Here is a 27,009-nt window from a genome sequence, read left to right as displayed (position 1 = left end):
TGTCACAAAACATAGAGGCGTGTTTGGTCAGAACAATATAAAAGAAGGGAAATAGTAGCACTAGCAGTAAACCCCAAGCGTAACTCGGTCCTCCTACTCTCTCCCAAAAAGAGAGGAGCGAGAGAAAACGCTGAAGACAGAAAAGAAAGAAAGAGTGGTCTTTGCCAAATTAGTGAGTGAGCGAGTAAAGCGTGTGTTTGCGCCCCTTCTTAAACACAAAACACAGGCACAGCAGCGATAATTCAAAAACAAAAACCGTTAAAAAATAAAAACAAAGGACCGTTAAAATCGTTCCCGCCAATCGCCATGGTCCCTCAGCTTGAGCACCACCGTCAACAAGACTCTCCAGCCGCCTCCACCTCCTCCACGCTAGAAGACCATGTTCAGAAGACAAAGTCTCTGATCTCTGCCCTCAATTTTGTCTCTCGCGATCTCCCTCTCCCTCCTGATCTCTTCGACACCGTCTCTTCAATCTATTCAGATGACGGCAACGCTGATTTTGACGGTGGGACCCAAGATAAAAGCCGATTGGTACGTGTTTTTGAGATGCCCTTTTGATTTTCTGGGGTCTTGGGTCATGGGTCATGCGATTTGTTTAATTTTGTGAATTTGTTTGCTTCCTGGGGCAATTGGGATACCCTTTTGGTATTTGCTGTCAAAAGTTTGGAAATTTGGGGTTTCTGAAGGGGGATTTTAGAGTTTGGTTTTAGGGTATGTTGTTTAAGAGGAGAATTTCGAGGTTAGGGTTGGTTGGGGATTGCGGATGCTGTAAATTTTGTGTTTTCTTCTCTGCGCGTGTGAAATTGTTTCTTGTTATCTTTGTTTTGTGTGGTGCACGTGTGAAAATTTCATGGATTTTTGAATTAGTATTGTATTCCTCTTGAACCACAAGATTGTGATAGTGTCAATTAAGTTATGCAGTGAAGAGGATTGTTGGGGTTAGGTTTCTTCGCGGTTAATGGCTATGATTTGTTTTCTCATTGTTAATCTTTGGACTAGATATGTATGTTTACTGTCCTGTAATTGACTATCTAAACTGACAGTATATGTTAAGCATATACACATCCATTGTCGGAAAGTTCTGTGGCTTCTCTTTCTCTTCTATAATGGTCTCATTGTTGTGTTACCTTGTTTAAAGAATAACACGTGGAGCAGTTTTGGTTTACTTAGATAAATTCTCTCTGTTTTTCCTTATGTTTTACTTTTTTTCCCCTTACCTATAAGGCAGGTCAAATTGAATAATGATTGTTTCCGCTTCTCATTTGCTGATGGTCTTTGTATTGTAGAGTTTACACCAATCTCTTACATTGAGAAACAAGACATCAATTTCCTTGCAATGGAGATTTTCCTGTTAATTTCTCTTGCTGTTTTTAGTTGATATTGCTATTGAAGTCTGCAATTCATGTGTTAATTTGTTGTTTCTGATATAGCTTTTGGAATGTGGATTTAACATAACACAGCAGGGTAATCCTGGGATTTCCATCAGAGGTGATTTGATGACTGAATTTGAGGATGCACTTTCAAAGCAAAGGCCAAATTGCATGTCGGGTTTTGCTCTTGCAGAATTGAGGGAAAATCGATATCAAAGCCATATTCTGCATCGCATTAATGAACTTGAAGGTTGCTATCTCTTTTACATAATCTTTACCTCTCAGGACGTGCATTATACTTTCTCACTCATGAAATGCTTCATGTGGTAATTTTAATTTAGTTCGCTTGTTTGTTCCCATGATTTGGATTGTTGTTGGTACTTGTTTAAGACACCTCTTTCACAGAACTTGGCTGCTATGCCTGCTGATATTTGGGCCTAATGTCTTTTGTCGTTGGTAATTACTTTGGTAATTTGTTAATAATAGTGACAGTGTACTTACCCTATTTGTTGATTGGGTCGTTATAGATTAATCCTTGGGAAGGATTTATTGATGCATTTTATGTTTTGGATCAGAACTTTCTTCAACCAGAGGTGAAGACCTGCAGATGAAGTGCTTACTTGAACTTCATGGACTAAAGGTAAGTTTGATTTGTTAAAATTTGGTATGAAAAGTTTTATGAAGTTTGTGCATGCTTTTGTATTTGTACTTGATAAAGTAAAAGCTTCAATCTAAATTGAAGGTAAGGCAAACTTTGGTTGTTCTAACAATATGATTGATGCTTCTCCAAGAAACTTGTCTGCTTGGGTGGTGAAGCCACTGAATATCTGTAATTAGAATAAATCTGCTTTCCCCCATTGGATTTTAGGAAAAGCTTCATTGCTGATCTTTTGGTTTTGATATCCTAAAGGATTTTAGAATCCAGTGAAGGAATGCTAAATTTAGCCAAATTAGATTTATGCTGGCTGACTGGTTTCATTGTAGAATCTTATAGTTTTTTTTTTCTTAGATATGTTGCTAAAGGGGCTTTTGGATTCATGGTGATAGATGGGTTCTGTTCATTGTTTTATTTGGAAATTGAGGGATGACGCCTGTTTTGTCCTTGTGGGCAAGGACTTTTTTTCTGGCAGCTAGCAGAGTTGCAGAGCAAAGTTCGATCTGAAGTGAGTTCAGAGTACTGGCTTCGTTTGAATTGTACGTTTCCTGACAAGCAACTCTTTGACTGGGGTATTATGAGATTGCCTCGTCCATTATATGGTATAGGAGATGCTTTTGCCATGGAAGCTGATGATCAATTCCGGAAGAAACGAGATGCTGAGGTTATTTCTTCTCATGTTCATTTTCTTTCTTTTTGTGAAACTTTTCTCATATTCCAAATCGGGGGATTTTGGAATCTGGGCATTCTAGATGGCATATAACATCTGTTAGTGCGCCCCACTTCTCTCATTAACCAAGTTGAAATCTACAACCTGATGGTGTGGACCTAGGTTCTGACCCTTCAATACTGGTACTATATAGAATCTTAGCTGTTGATTGTTGAAATATGTTGTCAACTAAAGTATCTTTTATCTCTCTCTAAATATAATTTTCTTTCCAGAAGATGATAGTAAGTTGAGATGAAATATATGAGTTTTGGATATTAAGATTTACAATTCAATTGGTTAACTAGGAAAACAAAATTTGTTTGCTGTCAAATGTATTGTTTTCTGTTGTATGCTCTGATGATTTGTGAAAATCTCTATTGCAGAGGCTGTCAAGGTTGGAAGAGGAAGAAAGGAACCAGGTGGAGACTAGAAAAAGAAAATTTTTTGCAGAAATACTCAATGCAGTCCGAGAGTTCCAATTGCAAGTTCAGGCTACTCTTAAAAGGAGGAAGCAAAGGAATGATGGGATTCAGGTTTTCTACTGTCTATCAATCTTGCTACTTCTTATAGACTGCTAATATGAATCTGAGTAGCTTAGACATTTGCATGGACGAGGGATTTCTAAACCTTTTTTATATGGAATTTGTATGATTAACTGAAGTGATAACCATGGAGTTTAAGTGTATCAGAAGCACATAGTTAAAGAGAGAGAGGGGATTGGATATCATTTCCATAGGAAAAGGAAAAGAGGAAAAGAAAAGTTTAGATGGAAAGCTTCAAAGCATTATTAGGTGATATTAATATGAAATTAAGTCTTGTTTGCCGTTGAAATTTTTGTGCACAGCTAAATTGAGTTTAGTGATGGATCTGTTTCTTGTGACTAGTTGCAGAATGTTAGAAAGAAACTAGTCCACAAAACTCTTTAGCTTATGAAACTCTTTCATTATTTATCTTCTGTAATCAGGAAGATGAGATCTGTTGGTTATTTATCAGTTCAACTGATTACTACTTTTCTTAGTATTGCATATGATTAGTGAATACACTTAATGTTATCATATTTTGACAGGCATGGCATGGAAGGCAGAGGCAGCGGGCTACTCGGGCAGAGAAACTGAGGCTCCAAGCCCTGAAGGCTGATGATCAAGAAGCTTATATGAGAATGGTAAAGGAGAGCAAGAATGAACGACTTACAATGCTTCTTGAAGAAACAAATAAACTACTTGTTAACTTGGGAGCTGCAGTCCAGCGCCAAAAAGATGCAAAACATTCTGATGGTATTGAACCTTTAAAAGACTTAGAAGCTGATTCGCCTGAGTTGGATGCTTCAAGGAATGAAAGTCCACTTGATACATGTCCCGAGGAAGATGAAGTCATTGATTCTGATATTAATGATGATAGTGGTGATTTGCTTGAAGGCCAGCGACAGTATAACTCAGCCATTCATTCAATTCAGGAGAAGGTAAATAGTAAATCTTTATTCTCTGTGTCATTTTATCTCCGGATTTTCCTATGCAGATCTTGTATTTGATTTCCATGGTTTAAATTTCAATCATTTTGTGTTTCTCCTGCAATGTGTAAGCTAGTTGGCATGATGTTTAGATTTCCATACACTTGTGGGAATGACTAGATTAGAGTTAATCGGTGCTCGCAAGTGAATGCTCAAGTATCAAACTGTCTATTTACCAGTTCCTTATAGCAATTACCCTAAGCTGTGTTTGGCCACCAGTCTTGGCTTTTGAATCCAAGCACATGGAATTGGAGGCTGTCTCATGCAAACGATTATGTTCATCTTGCTTGAGTGAGTATAGTTGAGTTTTTTTGCATGGACTGTTTCAGTTTGTTATTTCTTTTGGTGTCTAGATAATATGGTCAATAGATGAAAGCACAGTTAATTGGCTGGTTTCAGCATCAAAAGCTAACTGTTTTCTAGTTTGAGGGCGTGAAGATAATGTGGGTCCTATGCTGCAGATGTTGGGCAGGTTATTGGAATTTGCCCTGCTTCATTTTGTAATGGGTTGTGGTTGTTGAACTGGGGATTTAGGAGCTATCATTTGATGTGGCACATGGAAATTGTTTTGTCAGTTGCTGAAATTATGTCTGGTGGCTAAAGGTTGATTGGAAGAGATTAATGAAGGCTTTCTTTTGAAAGCAGCTAAATAGTGAGATTTGGGGTTTCATTTAAGAGGTTAATTAATGTACAAAGAGTCGGAATAATATGACTTTCATGTTGGAGTGATGATGGGATAAGTTTGGAGGTGATTAGAGCAGTGAAGGAGGAATTTGGAGGGCGTCTGCCATGAAAAATACTTGGTAAGTTTAGCATCAGAATTTGGATAGAGAGAGTGGAGGAAGAGACAACAAACCTTAGAAAACAAGAGAAGTTAGAGGAATGATATCACATTAGGCAAGTTTGCATCTAGTTGCAAACCATAACACTTGGTTGTGTTTACCTGTGGAAAGTTATTCAATTTTCCAATAAGACAAATAAAAACTGCTACAAAATGTGCTTATTGGCTAGAGGTGAACCTTTATGTTTGAAACTAGATTTTATAGCTCTCCAATTTTCTGGAAAACTGGAAAACAAAAAATGTCTGCTCAAGTGAAACTTGTTTTCTTAAACAGTTTTTTTATTTTTTGTTCTTTGGGAGATCTATCATGCCTTGGACTATACAAAGGGAGTTAACCCTCTCACCTCTAATAAATTGTCCTGTCTTGTCCCTGCCACAGGCAGATTTTGACCAAGTTGTCAGTGTCATTCCCACCTGCTAGTTACACACTTGTTGGCTCTTTTAGTACAGACATTCGTGGTTTTTTCTAGTTTTCGCAGATTAATATGGTTAAATATTTTTTTCTCTTATTTTTAATGGAGATCAGAGGAGACGAAGATAAGCAATGGATCAGATATCACACATCCCCTCTTTTTTCTCTTATTTTTCATGGAAATTAGAGGAAATGAAGATAAAAAATGTGATTTCATTTCTCCCAATAAACTTAGTGTTAGGATTCCACTATTGTTGTTATTTATATCCTTAGCCTCTTTGTCTTTCTAGAATTTGGATTCCTGAATCAGAAAATTCTAGCGAAGCTGCTGATCAACTTAGAATCAAAGAAAAAAAAAACATACCACTCAAAGTTCCTATTAGATTGTAATCTTAACTAAACTGCCAGTTACACCTGTTTTTCTTTGATACTGCAAATATTTTGTTTCTGCTCACCCATCATCCATAGAATAAGACTCTAAATAACAAAATAATTTAACCCAAGGATTCAGCATATGAGACCATGTGAAGCGTCGACCTTGCTGAACTCTTTTTGGGATTTATAGAAAGAAAAATTCTTGAACTGCCAAAATAGAATGCTTTTTGGGATTTATAGAAAGAAAAATTCTTGAACTGCCAAAATAGAATGCAAGTCCAAATAGACAGTATATTTTCCCATTGCTGCATGATCTCCAATGTGGCTTATATTGAGCAGTGATTCTTGGTGCTGTTTAACTTATGTAAATCTTTCTGGTTGCAGAATGGTGATTGCGATTCCATGCAACTTTTGTTGTTCATACTACTCTTAATCAGAGAATCTAACTAATTGTACATTGTAATGCAGGTAACTGAGCAGCCATCCATACTTAAAGGTGGACAATTAAGACCATACCAGTTAGAAGGACTTCAGTGGATGCTGTCTTTGTTCAACAACAATTTAAATGGAATTTTAGCCGATGAGATGGGGTTGGGGAAAACAATACAAACAATTTCGTTAATAGCATATCTTAAGGAGACAAAGGGTATCTGCGGGCCACACTTGATAGTTGCTCCAAAGGCTGTGCTACCAAATTGGATCAATGAATTCTCGACATGGATTGAGGAGAATGAGTATGCAAATACATTTAATTTCAGGGTTTCTTTTTCAGGGTGCTTGTGTGTGCGAGTATGCATGCTCAAGTAGCATTTGATTTGAAATTGCTCATGTATTTGCTTCTTTGTCCAGGATTAAAGCTTTTCTTTATGATGGACGTCTCGAAGAGAGAAAGGCCATAAGGGAACAGTTATCAAAAGAGGGGAACTTGCAGGTGTTGATCACACATTATGATCTAATCATGAGAGATAAAGCTTTTTTGAAAAAAATTCACTGGCAATACATGATTGTTGATGAAGGGCATCGATTAAAGAATCACGAGTGTGCTCTGGCAAAGACTATTGCAGGGTATTGTGCTACATGTGTACTTTCCTGTCTCATTTCTTGTCTCCATGAACTCTATTTTTGGTCTTTTAATTGTATAGCTGAATATTGCAGGGTATTGTGCTCCATGTGTACTTTCCTGTCTCATTTCTTGTCTCCATGAACTCTATTTTTGGTCTTTTAATTTCTTGGCTGAATCTCTTTTTATGTTCATTTCTTTCCTACATTTTTTGTCTCCACTGAAGTTTGGATCAGCAGGCAACAATAGGATACTTATTTGGATTATTCTTTTTCTGTTGCTACACTGTGAAGTTCTTTTTCATGAAAGCAAATGAACACTACTTCTTTTATCATCCTTTTCACCTGATAAGATCAAATCATGATTATCTGGTGCACTAGCATGATACTTTGCAATGTGTACTGAAGTGGTTGCTATCTACTGTTGAAAAGTTGTAAAGATTTGTTATGTCCTCGGTTTTCAAGGAATCAAATAGTACTTTGGACATGGTTATATAAGACACTTCAAAGGCTTTTCTAATTGAATTTTAACCTGCATGCAGCTATCAGCTTAAGCGCAGACTTCTATTGACTGGGACTCCAATACAGAACAGCTTGCAGGAACTGTGGTCCTTGCTTAATTTTCTCCTCCCACATATTTTTAATTCCGAGGACAAATTTGAAGAGTGGTTTAATGCTCCCTTTGCTGATCGGGGTGAAGTTTCTCTTACCGATGAAGAACAGCTATTGATCATTCGTCGTTTGCATAATGTAGGTGTCCTTGAAATTTCATTTTTTTTCTGAAATCTTCTTGAACCTTTACCCTGATTCATTTGCATGATTCTCAGGTTATAAGGCCATTTATTTTGAGGAGGAAAAAAGATGAGGTGGAGAAATATCTTCCTGGGAAATCTCAGGTTATACTAAAATGTGATTTGTCAGCATGGCAGAAAGTATATTACCAACAAGTTACAGAGATGGGCAGGGTTGGGCTGCAAAATGGTTTGTCGTTTCTGCTCCTACATCCAATATGTCTTCATTTTTCCTGTGTTTTTTAACAGTCTTTATTTGCGGGTGCTTTGAATTTTTGTCATTATCTGCTTTCATTGTATGGCATTTCCTGGGATATATGTTTCCTGCTTTTCAAAAGCTGCTGTTTTTTTGGCTCTTCCGACCCCTTCCCTTCCCTTTTTTTCATCTCTCTGAGCGTACTCATTTGAAATACTCATTAGCTATCACTGAATTTTGCTGTTAAATAGCTTGACCACTTGTGCATTTGTTAGCCCCAATCATCTACCACTTTCTATAGAGAACTCTAGTGTCATTTTTTCCTATATATATCTACCTGCTATACTTGCTCTTTTTTCTCTCTATTAAATGTAACGATTGTTGTTTTTGCTTTGTGTATGACCTCATGATTGAATGCTTAGGGTTATTTATCAATCTTGTGAAATACTCACTAAAAGTGCAAAAACTTGAAGCTTAATGAAAAAAGATCAATTTACAGGATCGGGAAAATCAAAGAGTCTACAGAACCTTACGATGCAGCTCAGGAAGTGCTGCAACCACCCGTATCTTTTTGTTGGGGACTATAATATGTGGAGGAAGGATGAAATCATGAGAGCATCAGGGAAGTTTGAGCTACTTGACCGCTTGCTCCCAAAACTCCATGCAACTGATCATAGAGTCCTGCTTTTTTCACAAATGACTCGTCTTATGGATATTCTTGAAATTTACTTGCAACTTCATGATTACAAGTATCTTAGACTTGATGGCTCAACAAAAACTGAGGAAAGAGGAACTTTACTAAAGAAATTCAATGCTCCAGACTCTCCTTACTTCATGTTCCTTTTGAGCACTCGTGCTGGAGGTCTTGGTTTGAATTTACAAACAGCAGATACTGTGATAATTTTTGATAGTGATTGGAACCCCCAAATGGACCAGCAGGCAGAGGATCGTGCACATCGTATTGGACAAAAGAAGGAAGTCAGGGTTTTTGTATTGGTTAGTGTTGGATCGGTTGAAGAGGTAATCTTGGAGCGTGCAAAACAGAAGAAGGGCATTGATGCCAAGGTCATCCAGGCTGGACTTTTTAATACTACATCCACAGGTATATCCATCTAGATTCCATGCATTTAGCTACAAAGTATCCATGTAGTAAAGGAGGCAATGTTTTGTTATTCTTTTGTTTGCTATTGCTCCAACTTGGGGCATGTATACTCTTACTGGCAAGATGTTACTGCTGCAGTCTGCAGGGTAATTTTCATAATTTTTTGCTCTGACAACTGTGGATCATATATGCTTTAGTATTTTTTATAGACTTGTCATCATTGATTTCATCTATAAAATTGTAGCATCAAACATATTTACACATGCATGAAAACTACTAATGATAGTGATAATTGAGCAAATGACAAGGGATGAGCGCACTGGTCGGGACATCTCTTGGACCTCCTGCGACTACTGAATAGGATAAAGCATCGTGTCTGCATGATGGCTGACATGTTTCTATATTCTTTAGCTGTTTGACAGTCATGATTTCAGATATTGATGGACTGTATCATAGGAACCTTTGGTCTAGTCATCTTTCCAATTCCACAGTGTAAAGTTACCCCCAACGATAATGGAATTGGTCACTTGCATCCTTTTCTTTTCAACAGAAAATCGTCAAGGGTTGGACTAGATTTCTGCCACGCTTTTTTCACCTTTTTTGTATGGATTAAGCAATGCATTAACGTGGCATGTCTTTGCTTGTGCAGCTCAGGACAGAAGAGAAATGTTACAAGACATCATGCGTAGAGGAACTAGCTCACTTGGAACAGATGTGCCAAGTGAGAGAGAGATCAACCGCCTTGCAGCCCGTTCTCAAGAAGAGTTCCGAATTTTTGAGGAGATGGACAAGGAAAGAAGAAAACAGGAGGATTACAGATCTCGTCTCATGGAAGAGCATGAGGTACCTGAATGGGCATATCAAGCACCTGATAGCAAGGAAGACAAGGGCAAAGGTTTTGAGCAGAATAGTACTAGTGTCTTGGGAAAGCGGAGAAGAAAGGAGGTGACATACGGTGACACATTAAGTGATTTACAGTGGATGAAGGCTGTTGAAAATGGACAAGACATATCCAAATTATCAAGTAAAGGAAAGAAACAAGAACATACTCGGTCTGAAGTTAATGATACTGCCAATAATAGTGCAGGAACGGAGAAAAAGGTTCTGGAAATGAGGAATGATAGCATGCCCGTGGCAAGTGAGGGCACAAGCGAGGATACCTATGCTTCAGCCCCGAAAAGACCCCAGTCTGAAGAGGCAGTCACTGAAAAAACAGACTATCAGGTTTTAGAAAAATCTGAACAAGGTGTTGGGGGAAGTGGTTGGAACAGGCAAATATTTACATGGAATACTTACAAGAAGAAGAGATCCAGTTATGTTTTTCCAAGTTCGTCATCGGACTCTAGAGGGCAGAATTCCAACGTAAAAGGAAATGGGTGGGCTTGATGTAATTGAGCAAAATGTCGTCACATTTTTGTGATGATGAGATGGTCCAGAAGCATGGGTTGCTGCTCCATTGCACCAGTCTTTGGTTGGGTGCTGTTGCTGGTGTCGTTTGACGTTGCCTCCTTTAAATTAGTTGCTTCCAGTACTTGCTCCGATGCTTCATCTCTGTTGATTCTAGCATTTATAACTTCGCTCAAACGTAAGCAGCCGATGCAGCATTTTCCCAATTTATGAATAGCACCACTTATCATCATCATCATCATCATTTTCAACAGCATGCATAAGGTGTTGATCGGGTGGTGAATCTAGATGTCTGCATGGGTAATGACCACTCCTATTCATTGGCACCTGTAACATATTAGCACTAATGTGATGTTCCCTGATATATGACATGCACTTTTATTCTTATTATTTATGGTTTTCAAGATTGTTTTCATGTGGAAATAAGGTTTTGGCCTGGGGTATCTGGAGTTCATCCATCATGTGAGGGAAGATATTAAATTTTGGGTAAATCTCAAATATACCTCCAAACTATTGGGTAGTTTCAATTTTACGCCTTAAACTATTTTTTATATTAGTTTTATCATCATGATATTTTAACTCTTAGAGATTTCTGTTCAGTTATCATTTGTATTTTTATATAAAAATATATATATAGTTGAGATGGAAATATAGATGAAAAGTTTTAAAAATAGATAAAGTCTTTAATATTTTTTTAAGTTCCAGGATAAGATTGATACAAAAAATTGTTTAATGATAGAGTTGAGTGTATCTAATTTTTAGGTTTACCTATAATTTTTTATGAAAACAAAGGAAACTTGAAAAAATAAAAGGGCAACATCATCTCTATATGTTTGGAATTGAGGTTTAACTTGGTTTTTTTTTCAAAACTTTAATTTTTTTTTAAAATTAAATATTTTAGTATTTTTGAATTGTTTTAATATGTTGTTATTAAAAATTAAAAATATATTATTTTAATAAATTTTCTAATTAAAAAATAACTTTTACTATATTCTTAAATATTCTTAAAAATTAGAACAAAACACGAGATTGCTTTTGAGATATTTGAGGTTTTTTTTTTACATGTGCTCAGAAAAGTAATGTACAAGAATCAGGAAGCATAAGAGTGTTTTTAGTATTGTGGTTGTAACTTGAAAAAAATTATTTTATAAAAGGTATTTTTGATTGAGGTTGATTTGGTATTTATATATATATAGTTAAAACTATAATTGAAATTGAAGTTGAATAAAAATAATTTAATGTTTTTGGTTAAACATGCTTTTCAAATTAAAGTTATAAAATAACTAAAAAAGATATATATATATATATATATATATATATATATATATATATATATATTGATAGTTTTTAATTTTAATATTGTAGATTTAACTACTACTATTACATCATTAAATAAATAATATTTTATATCAAATTTTTTTTTATTATTCCATTAACTTATCTACAATTTCATCACATATGAAATTCATCCAATAAGGACTATAGTTTCCGTGGTTCTTTGAGCATGCAACAAAATCAGGTAAAATATCATCAAAAACAAAATTGAAATTGTGATTAAATTCTGAAAATACTACATCATTATGCAATGTCCTTTTAATTTATGTAGTATTATTAAATAATATTAAATACTAGTTTTTCGAGTAAAACACAAATTAAAACAAACGAATTTTTTTTACCGGGTTGGACGCAGTCCAATAAACAGCGGAGGCATTGTTCATTTCAAGAAGTGTACAGTGTCTAGGTGAATTAATTCACTTGACGTAAACGCGGCAGGGTAAGAAGCAACTCTCAGCTGCTTTCAGCAAATTGATGGTTTCAACATAAAATATATGGGTCCTACACAAACAGTTAATTGAGTTTTAATATTATCAAACATGTTTACGTGGTTTGCTTTGAAAGCTAAAGCTACCACGTAAACAAACACCTTCTTATAACATGTTTGGGACAACAGTTGAACTACTGTATTGCTATTTTTATTTTAAATTAATATTTTTTTTATATTTTTAAATTGTTTTAATTTGAACTTGTCAAAATAAATTTTAATAATAATAATAAATATTATTTTAATATATTAAAAAAAAAAACAGAGATGCCCATCATTTTAAAAGAACAGTCAATCCAAAATGCTCACTGTCTCCTACATCAATATGTGCCAAAGACTACGACTAGTGCAATAGAATCTGCTAAAAAGATAAATACTCCAAGAAAGCAGAGTTTTATTCATCTTTGTTAGCTTCAAGATTCTCCAGTTTCCGTTCCAACTCATGCTCATCATCTTCACCCTCTCCAGACTCCTCTTCATCGCCACCTCCTTCAGGATCATTCTCATCGAAGGATCCAAGCCTATCAGGGAATTTCTCAAACAATTCATTCACCTCATCAATGCCTTCATCAGAGATAAAATTACCATTGATATTCAAATATTTAAACTCAGGCTTCTGCACCGTTACCTTTGCCAAGACTCGAGCCCCAGACCTTCCTAAAGAATTGTTGCTCATATCAACTTCCTACAACTGGAGATGGCTTTCTTCTAAGACCTTACTGATCTGGATAATACCTTCATCCTTTAGTTCATTTTCAGCCAAGTTCAACTTCGTAAGATGCTGCTTCTCGGATATACAAGCAGCTACAATAGGAGAAGCTTCAGCTGTTATGTGTCATTTCCAGCCATATCCAGGACTTCCAGAGAAGGAGCTGATTCCTTGAGAGCACTAGCTATGGGCATGGCACCTTCATCTTCCAAATTAAGAGAGCTCAGATAAACTTCTGTCAAACCAGCATATTTGGAAAGAGCTTTACTCAGTGCAACTCCTGCTTCTTTTCCGAACATGTTGTCTCGCAAATCGAGCTTCTTCAAATGGGTGCAAGTCTCGAGTGCTTTTGACAAGGCAATTCCTCCTTCACAGACTACCCTTGTAGAGGAACATCGAAAATCTTCCAGTAAGGGAGAACATTTCACAACCCTAGAGATGGCAAGTGCTCCTTTGTCTCCAGTCATATTGTTGTGAAATTGAAGAACCCTAAGCTTCTCAGTGGAAGGAATTAATTCACAAACTGCTTCTGCTGCTTCCTCTGAGATGCCATCATTCATTAAGTATAGCTCCTCTAAGCAACTCTGAGATCTGAGGAGTGCCCCAAAAGCCCTAACACCCTTCTCACCCAAGGCATTATTCGAAAGGTTCAAAGACTTGAGAATGCTACCTTCCAGGGCAGTGGAGAATATATTCATAACTTCGAGTGCTTCTGCCTCTGGTCTTCCAGCAATAAATTCTGACAAATCAACTTCCTTCAACTGATCCTTGATGGAGGCTAGAATGGGTTCAGCAACACGGGCTCCTTCCAGACCAAAGCTTCTATTGCTAAAGCATATTTTAGTGTAACAATTTCCTGGATCCTTTAATGGCTTAAGTATTTCCTCAGCCTCCTTCACCTCAATAAAGGATCACGCACCTTTAGATATATCAAAAACAGTGTCACGGGGTGCACTAACTTTATCAGATGCCAAAACTTCTTTTTCATCCCTAATTGTAGGGCCTCTTTTGAGAACTTCCAAAATTAGCTTGCTGCATTCCTTGGCATAAAGCTGAACTGCAGAACTTCCATCACCATCCGGCTCCTTTTCATAGTGCTCATTTGCAGTAGCAAAGGCAACATCTTCAATTCGTTTTGCATTTTCCTCAGCCTCCTCTTTGCTCAGACTGCCATACTTCTGGGTGAAAATTGATTTGGTAGTCAGATTGTCAGTAGCACGTACAAGATGCATTTGACTTGTGTTTTGATTGGGGGGGCACAGTTTTATTGAAAACAGTCGGCGTTGTGAATTCAATTCAGTGGCATCCATTGCAGACAAACCTGCGGATGAAGACTGCAGCATCAGCATTTAATGGCAAGCCTTTCCATCTTTTCGAACAAGCAAAATGGAAAAGAAAGGAAAATAAAAACGGGTTGAAATATTCTTAACAATGAACAAGAGTGTATTCATAAAACTAAGGTTAGAAAATAATCAACCATCCAATATAGAGGGAAGGCTATATTGAAAGGAGACGAACGACTCCCTCTTTTTTTTGTTGTTAAGCAGATGCCCATAGAAATCTCACATCTGGTCTAGAACTGAAATTGAAAGGAGACGAACGACTCCCTCTCTTTTTTTTCCTCTCACAAGCAATGGTATAAAAATGCTCCCGTGTTATAGAAATACCTGGTTTGCTGTCAGATAGGCCCTCTATCCTGGTAAAGCTAACCAGAGCACCGTGATGAACAAGGTTGCATGTTTATTCTACAATCTACACAACTCCATAACGGACTTCAAGTCAGCAGTGGTCTATGCTTGGATCTGATGGTTAATACAAGTCAAAAAATTATAGTAGCCTGGTTCCAGCGCAGCATGTAGGCTGTAGCTCATAGCAAAAGCCATGGATGAATCTAAATCTAACCCGAATGGCATGATCATAGATGCCGGTTGGCCTTTTCCACACTTCTTTAACCTGATCAAGACACCTGATTTATGAAATCTAACCATTTATTCTCTCATCAATCAAGGGGAACCACCAAACAGGCAATCTCCCTCAATGGCTCCACAACCAGAGCTAACCAGAGCATTTCCACATCTAACTCGTCTCTGTAAAAGACGGCTCAACAGAACCGTGATAAGAGCATGCCCGTTGTCGATCGAATGGGGGCTTGGAGCCTTGGAGCAGCGAGTTTCACCGAGCTTGACTAGCGTTATAACTCTCGACATTGCTCTTCTTATTTCTAGCATCTGCATATTATGACGATCACAGAGCATTCCAAACAAACAAGGAACTACTAGTTTGCCTGCTCATATTGTCACGCAGTTGGAAGGATCAACGTTCAATCTAGGACATGTATGCCCAATTTAAAAATAAATATTTTTTTTACCATACTTGACACGATAAACAAGAATGCTCATTGAGACCATTATCCCGATAAGTGCTCATAGTATTGTTTGATAAGGTCAATTGTGGCTGCAAAACTAAAAAGCTTAGCCCTTAAAAAGGGGAACATGAAAAGCTCGGACAAGCAATAGGTTCTTGCTCAAGTTACTAGAGGTTTGAAGATGACATTTTGGATAGCAAATATCATCCTGTAAACTCCTATTCATGACGATTTAGTCTTGATGACATTAATACCATGCAGCAAGCCAGGTCACAACGATCATATGAAGCAGTTCTCAACTAGGGGACCAAAGATAAAGCCCCATGCTCCCCGTTCCAAGTGACAAAACTTAGAAGTGAAGCACCGAACATTCCCACCACACAAAAGAATCCCCCCAATCAGCTCTATACAATTCAAAGATAGCTCCAGTTGCAAGAGCAATACCATTCATAAGTATCAGGGAGTGTAATGAAACAATATTATTGCAATAACTAACGAGACAGCAAAGGATGAACAGAGGCTCGTTTTCTAAGAAAATATCATGCTTGAAAGAAATGGATTGTCAAAACTCTAGGCCAAAGAAAGCTCTAAAGTACAAGAATGAAGACTTCTGATGACCTAACCATTTACAATCCCACAAGATGGCAGATTGGATTGGAGCATCCCACCAGCTGTTTCTTTTTTCTTTCATTTCTCCAACTGGATTCACACTAAAGTGTGATATTTGGTGACTGATCCCCAGCCACAATATCAGTCCGCCTGTATGGCTACTTCACTTCACATAACTAAGCTAATTAAAACACGGGGAAAAAAGGCAGAAAGGATTACCTAATGCAAGAATGATCCACGTATGAATAGGCATTGACACCTCCATATAACAGAAATCCAGCATTAACTGGGGAATAAAACTGAGTCTTCATAAGCAATGATCACCATCAACGAAATAGATTATCCAAGTGATTAATCTATATACATCAAACATCAAACATCAAGTTCCTGACCTATGCTAAGCATGCACCCTAAACCAACATTCCCCAGGCAGACTTTCCTCACCCACATGTTTAATGCACTACCACCACTGAGAGCATACCCTCTACCCGTCCCCATTGTAAATCTGCTATAACGAAAAACATCCATGTTAATAAAAGTTTATTTACAAATGCGACCTAAAAAAGGTACCATTTGCCCTAAAGAACTAGGACCATATTAATGTAAGTACCCATTGTCCTTTTATAGGCAGCCCAAGATGGTATAGGTTCCTGTATAATACATATAAAGTTTTAGTTTCAAGGTACCTAAACTCAACTTCAACTCAATAACAAGCACAATTCAAAATGCAAATCGCAACTAAAACACACATACAGTTAATTAGAAGCAAAACCGAGTTAAAAAATAACAATTGCAATTCCACGAAAAGGAAATTCATATAACATCAAAATCCACGACAAAACTTGAGAAAATCCATAGCAGTAATACTAGTAATCATAATAACCCTTCCCTAAAACCCAACAAACTTGAAACAAAATACATAAGCATAACATAACCGAAAGAAAACGATTAGTCCAACAAAAAAAAAGGTTTGTTCAACGGTAAGATTTCTGGAATCTAGCTCTGGCGCCACGTCCACCAAACTTCTTAGTCTCGCACCTTCTGGGATCAGCAACCAGCAAAGTTCTATCATACCTCACCAAAATGTCCTTTATCTCCTTCTTGCTCTGCTCATCCACGTACTTCTGGTAAAACGCCACAAGTGCCTTTGCGATGCTCTGCCTGATCGCATAGATCTGAGACGTGTGTCCTCCACCCTTGACACGGATCCTCATGTCCACTCCAGCAAAACGTTGTCGTCCTAAGAGAAGGATTGGTTCATAGGCCTTGAATCGGAGGATTTCAGGCTCAACAAGTTCGATTGGGCAGCCGTTGATCTTGATCAGGCCGCGACCGCGCTTGCAATGGGTGACTGCGACTGCTGTTTTCTTCCTTCCGAAGCACTGCACGGACTCCGTTGGCGCCGCCATGGTTGGTTGGCTAGGGTTTTCTTCTCGGGATTTGGTTGCAGCCAAGCGCTTAAAAACTCACAAGGTGAAGTGGGGGAGTGTGGGCAGGAAAAAAAAACGCAGGAATATAAGGGGAGGAGTCTTAGGGTTTTTGAGTTGATGACGTGGAGGGTGGGAATAGGTTTCTGGTGTGATTGGACGGTTCTGATGGGTTTAATGAAAATAGGGGGAGAGGGTGGCCCGTTAATTGCCCACGAAATTCCAGACAAGCAAAAGATATTTGGGCCTTAAGGTGGCTGGAATATCAGTTTTGTGGGCTAGGATGGGAAGGCTTAGTAAAAGCCCCGTTAGAAAACTTTTTGATCCAAGTGTTCGGTTGCTGCACTCCTCCTTCATTTTTTTTTTCCTTCTTCGTTCCAAACGAGGCGTGTAGATAATTAATGTTATTTAGCCTAAAAACACATCCGCATAGTCGCAATGAGACATGAACATGGGACACTCCTCTGATTGGAAAGAACACGGCCATAAGTTGTGTGATACATGGTCAAACGATTATGTTCGTCCGAACAGGTGGTGCCGCGGTGGCTAACGATAGCGGAAGGTAGTGAGATTGAGAGTAGAGAGAATTTTTTTTGTAGGGTTTAATTTGTTAGTGTTCGCATATATATGTTTCAGCATGGGGTGAAGGAAGTGTATTTTTACTGTGCATTTAAGGTCAGTTTAAGGTTTCCTTTTCAGTTCTTCTTTTTGAATTGGGATGGACAAATCACCTAGCTAGGCACGCTTGGGTTGTCCAGACTCCAGTCCAAGCTCGCGCTTCCATCTTTCTTTCTTTCTTTTTTTCTTATTCTCTTCTTCTTATTATTTTTTCAAGAGATAAAAAATAGATGATGACATCTACTATCATTTAATCATCGTCCAGAAAAAAGAAGGTATCGTCGCCTTAGTCTTGACGAGCCTTAATTTACAAGATAACCGTTAACAATGAGTAAAGAGTTCGAATCGGGACACATGCATAACTTATAACTTATAAGAGTGTGAGACAACTTGAGTTTTATTTATTCATATCAACCTGCAAAATATGCTTTTGAGATGGTGGGTTTCCTCGAATTAAAATAATAATAAAAAGTACTAAAGATGTATTATCTTCTGATGTCAAAATTACAAGATAAAAGAATTCAATCTCTTAATTTGGTAATGTCTCTTCGTTATCATTATACTGGTAATTGTTCAAATGAAACAGGAATGACTATTTTCAAACCAATCAAAAGGCTTACTAACCAGCTCTCACATTAAAGTTTTCTTGTGCAAAAAGAAATGTTACGAAGTCTATGCTTATCAAGAAGGATGGATTGGAGGAATGATCGATTGGGGAAAGCTTTTCATGAATCTAGTTTCTGCCTGGCTGAAGGCAGACTCAACGCAGATGCCTCCGCCATGGAAGCAGACCAAGATGGAGAGTTTCTCGTGAGGAAGAGTTTCCTGTCCTTGAAATGATGCAGGCACTATCAGAGAACATAACCGAGCCATCCTTTAAAACCCGGACAAAAAGGAGCAGCTCTAGGGCCACTTCCTTGCTAGTAGATCCCATTAGCGAAGAGAAAGATACGAAGTGTAGAAAGGAAATGTATGATGAACTGGAAGTACCTCGTCTATATATAGAGATGGCAAGGAGGCAGGTTTGGGACGGATTATATTTCCCTTATCCCTGCTTAATCGAGTTCAGGATGGGAAGGAAATTTATTTGGAGATTCCTCGTTATATATATATATATATATATATATATTAGATTTGAAAATTTCACGAGATAGGAGGGATGTGCCTCTTCTCTATCCTCATTTGCTTATCAAGACAATAATATCCCTCGTAGAGTCAGATTCTGTTAGATCCCAAACCTTTATAATCATGTAAACAAGTTTTTTTTTATATATCTCTTAATATGTTTTTGACCTTTAGCCTTCGAAGAACTACATGGATAACAAGTAGTCAAGTACAATTTAATCGTTCAATTTAAAAAATAGACAATCACATTATTTTTTATTTAAATTGAAAATAGGATATTACAATTATAAAATTGCACATTAAAAACATAATATAATGATTTTTTTTATCAAGTAAGAAATATAATAAAAGGATATTATGAAAATATCATAGGCATTTACCTTTAGCTGACTAGAGGACGAGCTTGCTCTTCAGAAAATCACACACCCTGAAAGAGTAAATAATGGTTTTACACGAAGGGTCGAGGAAGTTTCGAGAAATATGGGGCACAAATTTCTAAAAATCGAGAGTAAATTTGAACCACTAAAACTGAATGGACTTCTCTCAGTCCGCCACCGTACTTACAGTTCACATTGAAAGTCAACTTCAAGTTCTGTTTGAAATTTTTTTTATTTTAAATTAATTTTTTTTAATATTTTTTAATATTTTGATAGATTAATATCAAAAAATAATTTTTTAAAAAAAAATTATTTTAATATATTTTTAACTTAAAAACAACAGCAAAACATCAGCAGTAACCAAGCGCTTCGAAGAAGGATTCTAGACGTGGATTTTTTTCCACTATTTCGTTTGCGAAGTAAATAACTCAAGCAACAACTGCTAAAGTCCACACCGATGAATCCCTCGCTAATGCCAAGGGGAAAATACATAAGCATCACAATCCATGAACACAATAACGTTGGGAGCGGGCCATGTTTCCATCAACATTCTCAACAGAACTAATTTTGGAAACTCACAGTGCATTTGCAACATAACTCTGGCAACGGGGATGATTAGGATTTTAGGAGCCATCCTATTTACCAACCTATTAGAACATTTGAATGGCTAGAAATAAATGAGAACATCTACCACTTTCTGTACAAAAATATCCAGTTAGATATGAAGAATCAGACCAGCCATCTACAGCCGCGAGTTATGTTGGTGAGGGTTGGTGAGGGTTTTTTCAAAGTAATTGCGAATCTCGGGTATTATGCGCTGGATTAATTGAGAGTGCCTGCAAATTTCAGCACACGAAATAATGTCAAGAACCAGTTAAAGAGTTTGGAACCAACCGTCTTTTTTTTAAAAAAAAAAAAATTGAATACCCCATACGAACAAGTGTTTGATTCTAGAAAAACTATTACACAGTTCCAATCAAATGAGCAAGTAGAGAGATCCTTCTACGTGAAAAGCATGCAATATTGTTTCCAAGGATAGACACAAGAACAACTTAAGTTTTGTAAATTTTCTTTCCAACAGTAGAAATATTTTCCCCCTTGATTTTAGGTTATGGCGTCATGTGATCTCAGATTAGAACTCTTTTTCCTATCTTTTTCCAGTGGAATTAGAAGCAAATATTTATATTTTTCAGTTCATTGCCAAATGGTCTTTTTGCGAGAGCAAGTACACAGGTTAAGGCAACGAACCTGGGCTTATCACTCAATTTATCAAACTGCTCCAAAATGAACAAAATGCATCTGTGCCTCAATGAAATAGCATGGAAAGCTTCTGAAAGTTCATACATGCTTCCAATGTTTTCCAATGTTATATCCTTGAGCAAACATAGAATGTTTATCAGACATCAGCTTTCAACTGAAAGCAGTACAAGATAGCACAAAAAAAAACTTCATAGCTCACCTGTGCTATGGTATACTCGCACAGTCGCTTAAGCCCCTCCAAGAGATACTGATCAGCAGCCCTGAGGAGATCCTGTGCAATAATTAATGTAACATCTACTGAACCTGTGTAAATGAATCTGTAGAAAACAGAAACAAGTTAAATAATTGTTCACTACAAGAGTATTTTTCATGAAACTGAACTTTACATCTCAACAAACCTCATCATCAACTCGAAAACCTCCCATCTAATATTCGGAATTTCAATGTCCCTTGCATCCTTTTCCTGTTAGACAGAGGAATTAATCAAGATGGACACGAATTTCATTGGAGTCTTCTTGGTTGTCTGATTGCATATTACCTTAACTCAAGTTGCCTATCCTATCCATGCTATGCAACAAAACACAACAAAACATAATACAATGCTACTTATCCCATCGTGTTTGGCATTCACACAATAAGGGGGGCAAACACATAGTAAAGCTTTGAAAATAATGAAAGCAGAAACTGATGATTTATATTAGTTAAATGAGTTTGGATTGCAAATGGAAGACTGGGTGATGAAAAAAAGTTGGAAAACAAAAATCTCTAGCAACCTCCCCCAAGAGGTGCATGAAGAACAGTGGGTAAAACATGACATGACAAGATCTTACCCGATAACCACCATCAAACATTGCCCGAAATGCATCTGAAGAAGCAAGCAGGCAAATTCTGTGGGCATAGAATCGTCTACCTGCAACACAATTAAGTTAATATTATAACCCAACAGGGCCAGCAAAAAATGTGCCTTGCACTAAAACAAAAATCACAAGTATCCTAGGCAAGTACCACAGCAGTATCCAGAACTTAAAATTTACTACCTTCAACTAGAAAGGTAACGTCAGACAATGTAGGATTGTTTACATACTGCTCCCCTAAATATACCTGCAATCAGAATTAATTGTTATCGCACAAACCAAATTCGAATAACAGACAGAAATTTGGAAGGATAGATTATCTTCATGTTTTGAAACAAAGAAGTGATAAAACAGCATCAAACAGAAAAGCATGATAAAAAATCCAACCTGCAGCGAACATGCTCAAAAAGTCACTTATAACTGTTTATACAATAAAACAAAATGCATGAGAAAAAACAAACAAACAAACAGTTCAGAGCTGTTTATACAATAAAACAAAATGCATGAGAAAAAACAAACAAACAAACAGTCCATAGAGGAAACTCACCTGTGGTGTTGGAGAAGGAGGAGCTGCATCCACTGGAGAAAGGGTCGTTGCTTTGTTGGCCAGCCTGTAAAGAGCTATGGCTCCATCAAGTTGTTGCTTCAGGCTTGAAGAGCCAAGAAGCCCAAGAAGTAAATCCAATCCTGCACTCAAATAAAATAAAAATAAGATTTTTCTTCTGTGTAAAATTTCAAATCACACAATTAATAGAACAGAACGTGCCACAATTATCAATGAATATTGCTCTCTGGTCATCTGGAGAACAAAGATGTGCAAGAGCTAGAGCAACACGTCGTTGGACAGCCTTCTCCGCTACACGCATTAGATATAATAAGTGGTTTAAAACCTACATACAAAAATTACACAATTACAAATTTAAGGCTTGGATATGAAGTTCTGAAGAAAAATAAAACTGCTACACTTTCCACAACTAGATAACTGCCAAATTTTAGGAAAAAAGGAAGAGAACAAGGGACAGGGAAAGAAAGTAAAACTGCTCACTCTTCCATGAATCTTCTCCTCCAATCTTTTCAAAGTCTTGGCTACGCAATCTTTTGTCGCCTGGAAACATGTTATTGATTTTATATAGATCATTGTAGATCAGGTTAAAACACAATGCCTATATCTAGATTCCAACATGGAAATATCCAAGCTACCATTTGCTTAGAGCAATACAGCATCAGCAGGATAAGCATTTATATGAGCCTAGATATAACAACTACTGTTCAACTATAAACGAAGAAAGTTGCATACTTGAACAATAAACTCTCCATCCTGCAGCTTCTGAACTCCTCCCACACTGATAAAATCAGAGACATTGTCCTGTTGGAGAAATAAAACACCACAAGATTGTACAATATAAGAAAACTTGTAGTTTAATAATTTTTTTATTAAAATGGAACAAAGACAATACTTTTGGTCAAGCTCCTAAGAATTTAGAAATTATTCCACTACCTCATTATCTGCAAGACCATACAGAGCAAATGCAGCATTATGTTGAAGAGATCCATTCTTTGAATCCAGAAGCTTCAGTAATGGCACCAAACCACCGTTGTGGGCTATACCAGCTTGGTTGTGTGTGTCCTGAAATTGAGTAATTTTTTCAACCCAAAAGGAACCACCCAACCAGCATTCGCGGAATTACACATCAGAACTTACTCAAAGACACTGTTACTTTTCAAGTTCAGATTTATTAAGTTTAAACAATGTGTTGCTGAGATGTGTAGAACATTTACATATTTGATGAAAGATAATTTGAAGCAGGGCAATTTGTCAATTTTAAGGAATAAAACAAACAAAAAAGTTGTGCCTGCCAGCAAAGGAACTCTTCAAGGAGCACACAAGATGAACATTTACATGTTACAATACCAGAAATTTGACCTCACAAGAAGGATTAGCAGTTAAAAAGAGTGAAAGAAAGGAGCAAATTTCCTACATCTAAATCAAGTATCAGGGAGAGGAAGGAAGAAGATTGTGCTAACAGAGGTGTAAATAAATACCCCGCTACTCTGTTAGAGAGTTCAACTTGCTTGATGGAAAAAGCAAGAATCCAAGTTATAACACAAATCATATTATGCAACTATGAAAATCATTGGTGGCCAGATCCAGAGTATTTTGGAGGGAAAAGGTTGTAAACTCTACCAGCAAATGCAACATTGTTTCATCCATAACTGGGATCTTTGTACTTGTATGCAAGAAGAAAGAAAAAAAAAATAAATGGTAACCTGCGCCAACCTCCCCAGTGCAAATGCCGACATTTCCCTCAGTTGGACATCAGGAGACTGGAGCATCTCAATCAAAGGTCTAACTGCACCCCTTTGTACAATGTGCACCTGCAAATAACTTGTTCTTCAATTTACCAAAACAGGGAGAGCTAGCAGAGAGAGCAAATATAGCAGTGAATGAATGATCAAAAAAGGTCAGGCAAACGAGCATCAACAGATTAATGTGCACTCTTTAGTGCATTGTTTATCAGTTCAAGAGCTAAAGATGGATGTAAACACTTAGAAACAATAAGAGAATAAAAAGACACGCCAAAAGGAAGAGATAAGCTGGAGGAGGGGTGAATTATCAAGAACTCAAGGGGGGATGCAAACAATGTTAAATTCACAACTCCGATGCACCTTGCAATCTGAATCGGTTGCTGCAAATTGTCCAAGTAATAAAGCTGCCTCCCTTTGGCTCTCAGAGCAGCAGGAGCTGTTGCAAAAAAATAAATTTGAGAAATTGCAAAAGAGAATTGAAGAAAATAACACGAGCTTGAAATTTTAAAACTAGGTATTATTGAAACTCAGCTGGGCCAAGTTGAAAGACAGTTCAGGGTGACAAGTCTATGAGATTAGACAAACCTAAGTAAACCTATAACAGGTTGCAGAGCCCCAGCAGCAAGAACTTCTCTTTTAATTTTTGGGGACGAATGTACCAGATTCCCAATCACACCTACCTGCAAACATGAAAAAGCAATTCACAATGAAGCAAACAAGAAGTGCAAAAACAAAAATCCTCACTCATGCAAATTTCAAAATTAATCACACAAGACAGTTTGAAATATCATACCGCTTCATAGTGTATGGCAGCATCATCAGATCGCAACATTAATATAAGGGTGGGAAGAGCATAGCATTCAACTATCTGCAAAATCAGAAAATATTAACATTTACTCCACATACAAGTGACCTGATAAAAATCAAACTTTCTATAGAAGATCCAATCACCTGATTCTTATTATCATCATTCTTAAAAGCCAGGGTTCGAAGTGCCCCAGCAGCTGCTCTTTGCACCTTTGTGTCAGTGAATTCGAGCAACTCGACCAGAGGAGGAATCCCACCTTCCATCCTGCATGTCCAGTTCCAAAGACCATAAGGATACTAAACTGACTGCTGAATACAGAATTGACAAAAAATTATCAACAAAATTAGCAAACCTAACACGAGTTTTAATGCTGCTGTTCTCATGAGCAAGATTGGTAATAGCATCAGCAGCTCTCCTAATTACGCTATTCACAGCTCGAGAATTAGAACCGTCCCTGTGAACATCCCTCTGCCTCTTCAACAAGCTCACAAGATGTGACAAAGCCCCAGCGTCGACAATGATTTGCTGATGCTCTGGCTGTCAGAAAGAGATACAAGATAAGAGCATGATTTAGGAGGGACCACAGGTTCAATGTTATATCTGGATTATTTTTCAACAAAAATCTTCAAATGCCTTACACCAAATATGTATTTGGGGTAAAACATAAGAGATTAGTGAATCATCCAATGCTTCAATTATTAACCGTGCTTCATTTCAATGATGTTTTAGATATTCTTTTGAAATAGTTCCATCAAAGACAATAGATTCCTGCCTCGAACTCCGTCAGAACCTCTGCAATTATACAGTTGTCATTGCATAGCCAAGCGCAACCTATATTTTTATTCAAAACAGTCATGAGTGTATTAACAATGTCACATGATTCTTGTCTTCAGCAGGATGTATGCTCCTTTGCCTGCCTTTCTTGGCTTCAGTCATAACATGATGGGGACAATATTCACATAATATCCTGCAAATACTCCTAACAAGGACTAAATGCGTGCCAATACAGCTACAATGTTCATACGACAAAGTAAATGAAAGATGCTAACTGCTTTATTCATTAAAATTCAGATCATAGAACTCGTGGCCGTACTTTGAAATCTTTGAAACCAGTAAAAAGAAAGTTTATCCTAAAAAACCCCTTCTTGTATGCCGAATTTCTTTATAAAGAATAAGATAACTAGCTGTTCAATTAGTAGATGATCAACAACACAACTATATTCCTTTAATAAAATCAGCATAACATAAAAAAAATTACAAGTTAACTATGCAGAAAAGGAAACCTCGAAATCAAAATCTTTTTCACTCTATTATTCAAACACCACATGCAACATACAGATATAAAAGTTATTGAACTGGTTCACCTTGACAGCAAGCAGTCCAAGCGCAAAAGCACTTTCTTTCTCGACCTCGTGCTCAAAAGGCTTCGAGTTATTGTGATCAATTTCACTTGACGGTGGTGCTTCAAGATGCTTAACCAGTGCAGGAACTGCACCTCCTTCAACAATCACGTTCACCACTTCCTCTGTAACAAAATTCCTCGTTTTATAAGCAAGACATGCGAAAACACACTTATATGAAACCGGATCTCGATTTCATGAACAAAAGTAAGACCTGGAAATTTAAGGAAATTGAGGTTACCGTTCTTGGCGAGTTCCGCGAGGATGTGAGTGGCGCGTTTAGCAGCGCCGCGATGAGTTTCGTGCCATGAGAAGGTAGAGTTGAGGATATTAACCTGAGTATAGACCTCGTTCAATATCACTCTCCGTGCCTCACCGTATGGAGCTGCGGCTGACGCCTCCGCCGCCGAGATCTCCCTCTTCCCCTCCTCGATTTCCTCCTCTAGTTTCCTCTTTTGCCCCTTCCTCTCAGGGAGTCTCTGATCTTGGTGCTTCTTCAGCTCCATCAACACAGAAAGTGAGAGGCTGGTTAGAAATGAAATTTTAGGATTTTGAAGAGATCACTGGATCAGGGGTACTTTGGAGATTTACATTTTTTAATACTTTTATTTCACATTTATGATTTTTTTTTCCTTTTCTTTTTTTCTTTTTTTTTTTTATTTTTCCTCCTCTGGTGGGGATGTCGAGTATTAAATGTGTCGGGTTTAAACCGGCCACTCGACTTTCCGGTCCGGATCTAGTTAGGTGGACATTGCGCACTGGGGTCGGTTTGTTTTAAATTGCTAGCGTGCACTCCCGCCGAAGTGAGGAGAAGCTGTGAAATATGCTAACGTGCGCATGCTATGTGAGTGGGCGGAGCAGAGTTAGGTCCACACGACGTTGGGATCCACCTGGATTGGATCTA

General features: G+C 37.4%; 3 protein-coding genes and 1 pseudogene across 4 annotated transcripts; 1 reads left to right on the top strand and 3 right to left on the bottom strand.

The window, feature by feature from the left end:
• The first annotated feature begins 75 nt into the window (after positions 1–75).
• LOC133704728 (probable ATP-dependent DNA helicase CHR12) lies at positions 76–10,814 on the top strand. Of its 2 annotated transcripts, none has more exons than XM_062129663.1 (12): positions 76–531; positions 1,461–1,620; positions 1,946–2,010; positions 2,501–2,689; positions 3,118–3,267; positions 3,801–4,193; positions 6,338–6,603; positions 6,719–6,934; positions 7,471–7,678; positions 7,756–7,909; positions 8,415–9,017; positions 9,667–10,814. In XM_062129663.1, exons 1-12 carry the CDS (start codon positions 307–309, stop codon positions 10,401–10,403), a joined length of 3,366 nt encoding a protein of 1,121 aa, XP_061985647.1. In that variant the 5' UTR covers positions 76–306; the 3' UTR covers positions 10,404–10,814. The 2 variants fall into 2 exon arrangements, with proteins under 2 accessions (XP_061985647.1, XP_061985648.1); XM_062129664.1 differs by having other exon boundaries at positions 82–531; positions 1,464–1,620.
• Positions 10,815–12,495: 1,681 nt separating this feature from the next.
• On the bottom strand, positions 12,496–16,566 carry LOC133706053 (RAN GTPase-activating protein 2-like; annotated as a pseudogene).
• Positions 16,567–16,705: 139 nt separating this feature from the next.
• Positions 16,706–17,440, bottom strand: LOC133706054 (small ribosomal subunit protein uS9). The gene has a single exon (XM_062131572.1). The coding sequence runs from the start codon at positions 17,336–17,338 to the stop codon at positions 16,904–16,906; it is 435 nt and encodes a 144-aa protein (XP_061987556.1). The 5' UTR covers positions 17,339–17,440; the 3' UTR covers positions 16,706–16,903.
• Positions 17,441–19,919: 2,479 nt separating this feature from the next.
• On the bottom strand, positions 19,920–26,641 carry LOC133705470 (ARM REPEAT PROTEIN INTERACTING WITH ABF2-like). The gene is made up of 19 exons (XM_062130707.1): positions 26,347–26,641; positions 26,070–26,230; positions 25,058–25,242; positions 24,849–24,969; positions 24,691–24,765; positions 24,483–24,577; positions 24,258–24,333; positions 23,859–23,966; positions 23,089–23,217; positions 22,888–22,956; positions 22,636–22,695; positions 22,357–22,480; positions 22,138–22,277; positions 21,774–21,837; positions 21,567–21,646; positions 21,135–21,199; positions 20,936–21,053; positions 20,725–20,849; positions 19,920–20,312 (listed from the first exon to the last, which is right to left on the bottom strand). The coding sequence occupies exons 1-19, from the start codon at positions 26,609–26,611 to the stop codon at positions 20,219–20,221; spliced, it is 2,154 nt and encodes a 717-aa protein (XP_061986691.1). The 5' UTR covers positions 26,612–26,641; the 3' UTR covers positions 19,920–20,218.
• Between the last annotated feature and the right edge of the window lie 368 nt (positions 26,642–27,009).

The sequence above is a fragment of the Populus nigra genome, chromosome 10, assembly GCF_951802175.1.
Source record: "Populus nigra chromosome 10, ddPopNigr1.1, whole genome shotgun sequence".
Lineage (NCBI taxonomy): Eukaryota > Viridiplantae > Streptophyta > Magnoliopsida > Malpighiales > Salicaceae > Populus > Populus nigra.
This window is presented reverse-complemented; position numbering and strand designations above follow the sequence as displayed.

Excerpts from the sequence above, each read along its gene's own strand:
- LOC133706054 (XM_062131572.1), bottom strand. The coding sequence starts at position 17,338 with ATGGCGGCGCCAACGGAGTCCGTGCAGTGCTTCGGAAGGAAGAAAACA.
- LOC133705470 (XM_062130707.1), bottom strand. The coding sequence starts at position 26,611 with ATGGAGCTGAAGAAGCACCAAGATCAGAGACTCCCTGAGAGGAAGGGG. Across the intron at positions 24,970-25,057 it reads AGCATTAAAACTCGTGTTAG|GATGGAAGGTGGGATTCCTC; the intron begins GTTTGCTAATTT and ends CTGGACATGCAG. Across the intron at positions 22,278-22,356 it reads AATATTCATTGATAATTGTG|GATTGGATTTACTTCTTGGG; the intron begins GCACGTTCTGTT and ends ATTTGAGTGCAG.
- LOC133704728 (XM_062129663.1), top strand. The coding sequence starts at position 307 with ATGGTCCCTCAGCTTGAGCACCACCGTCAACAAGACTCTCCAGCCGCC. Across the intron at positions 532-1,460 it reads CCCAAGATAAAAGCCGATTG|CAGGGTAATCCTGGGATTTC; the intron begins GTACGTGTTTTT and ends AACATAACACAG. Across the intron at positions 7,679-7,755 it reads TCATTCGTCGTTTGCATAAT|GTTATAAGGCCATTTATTTT; the intron begins GTAGGTGTCCTT and ends CATGATTCTCAG.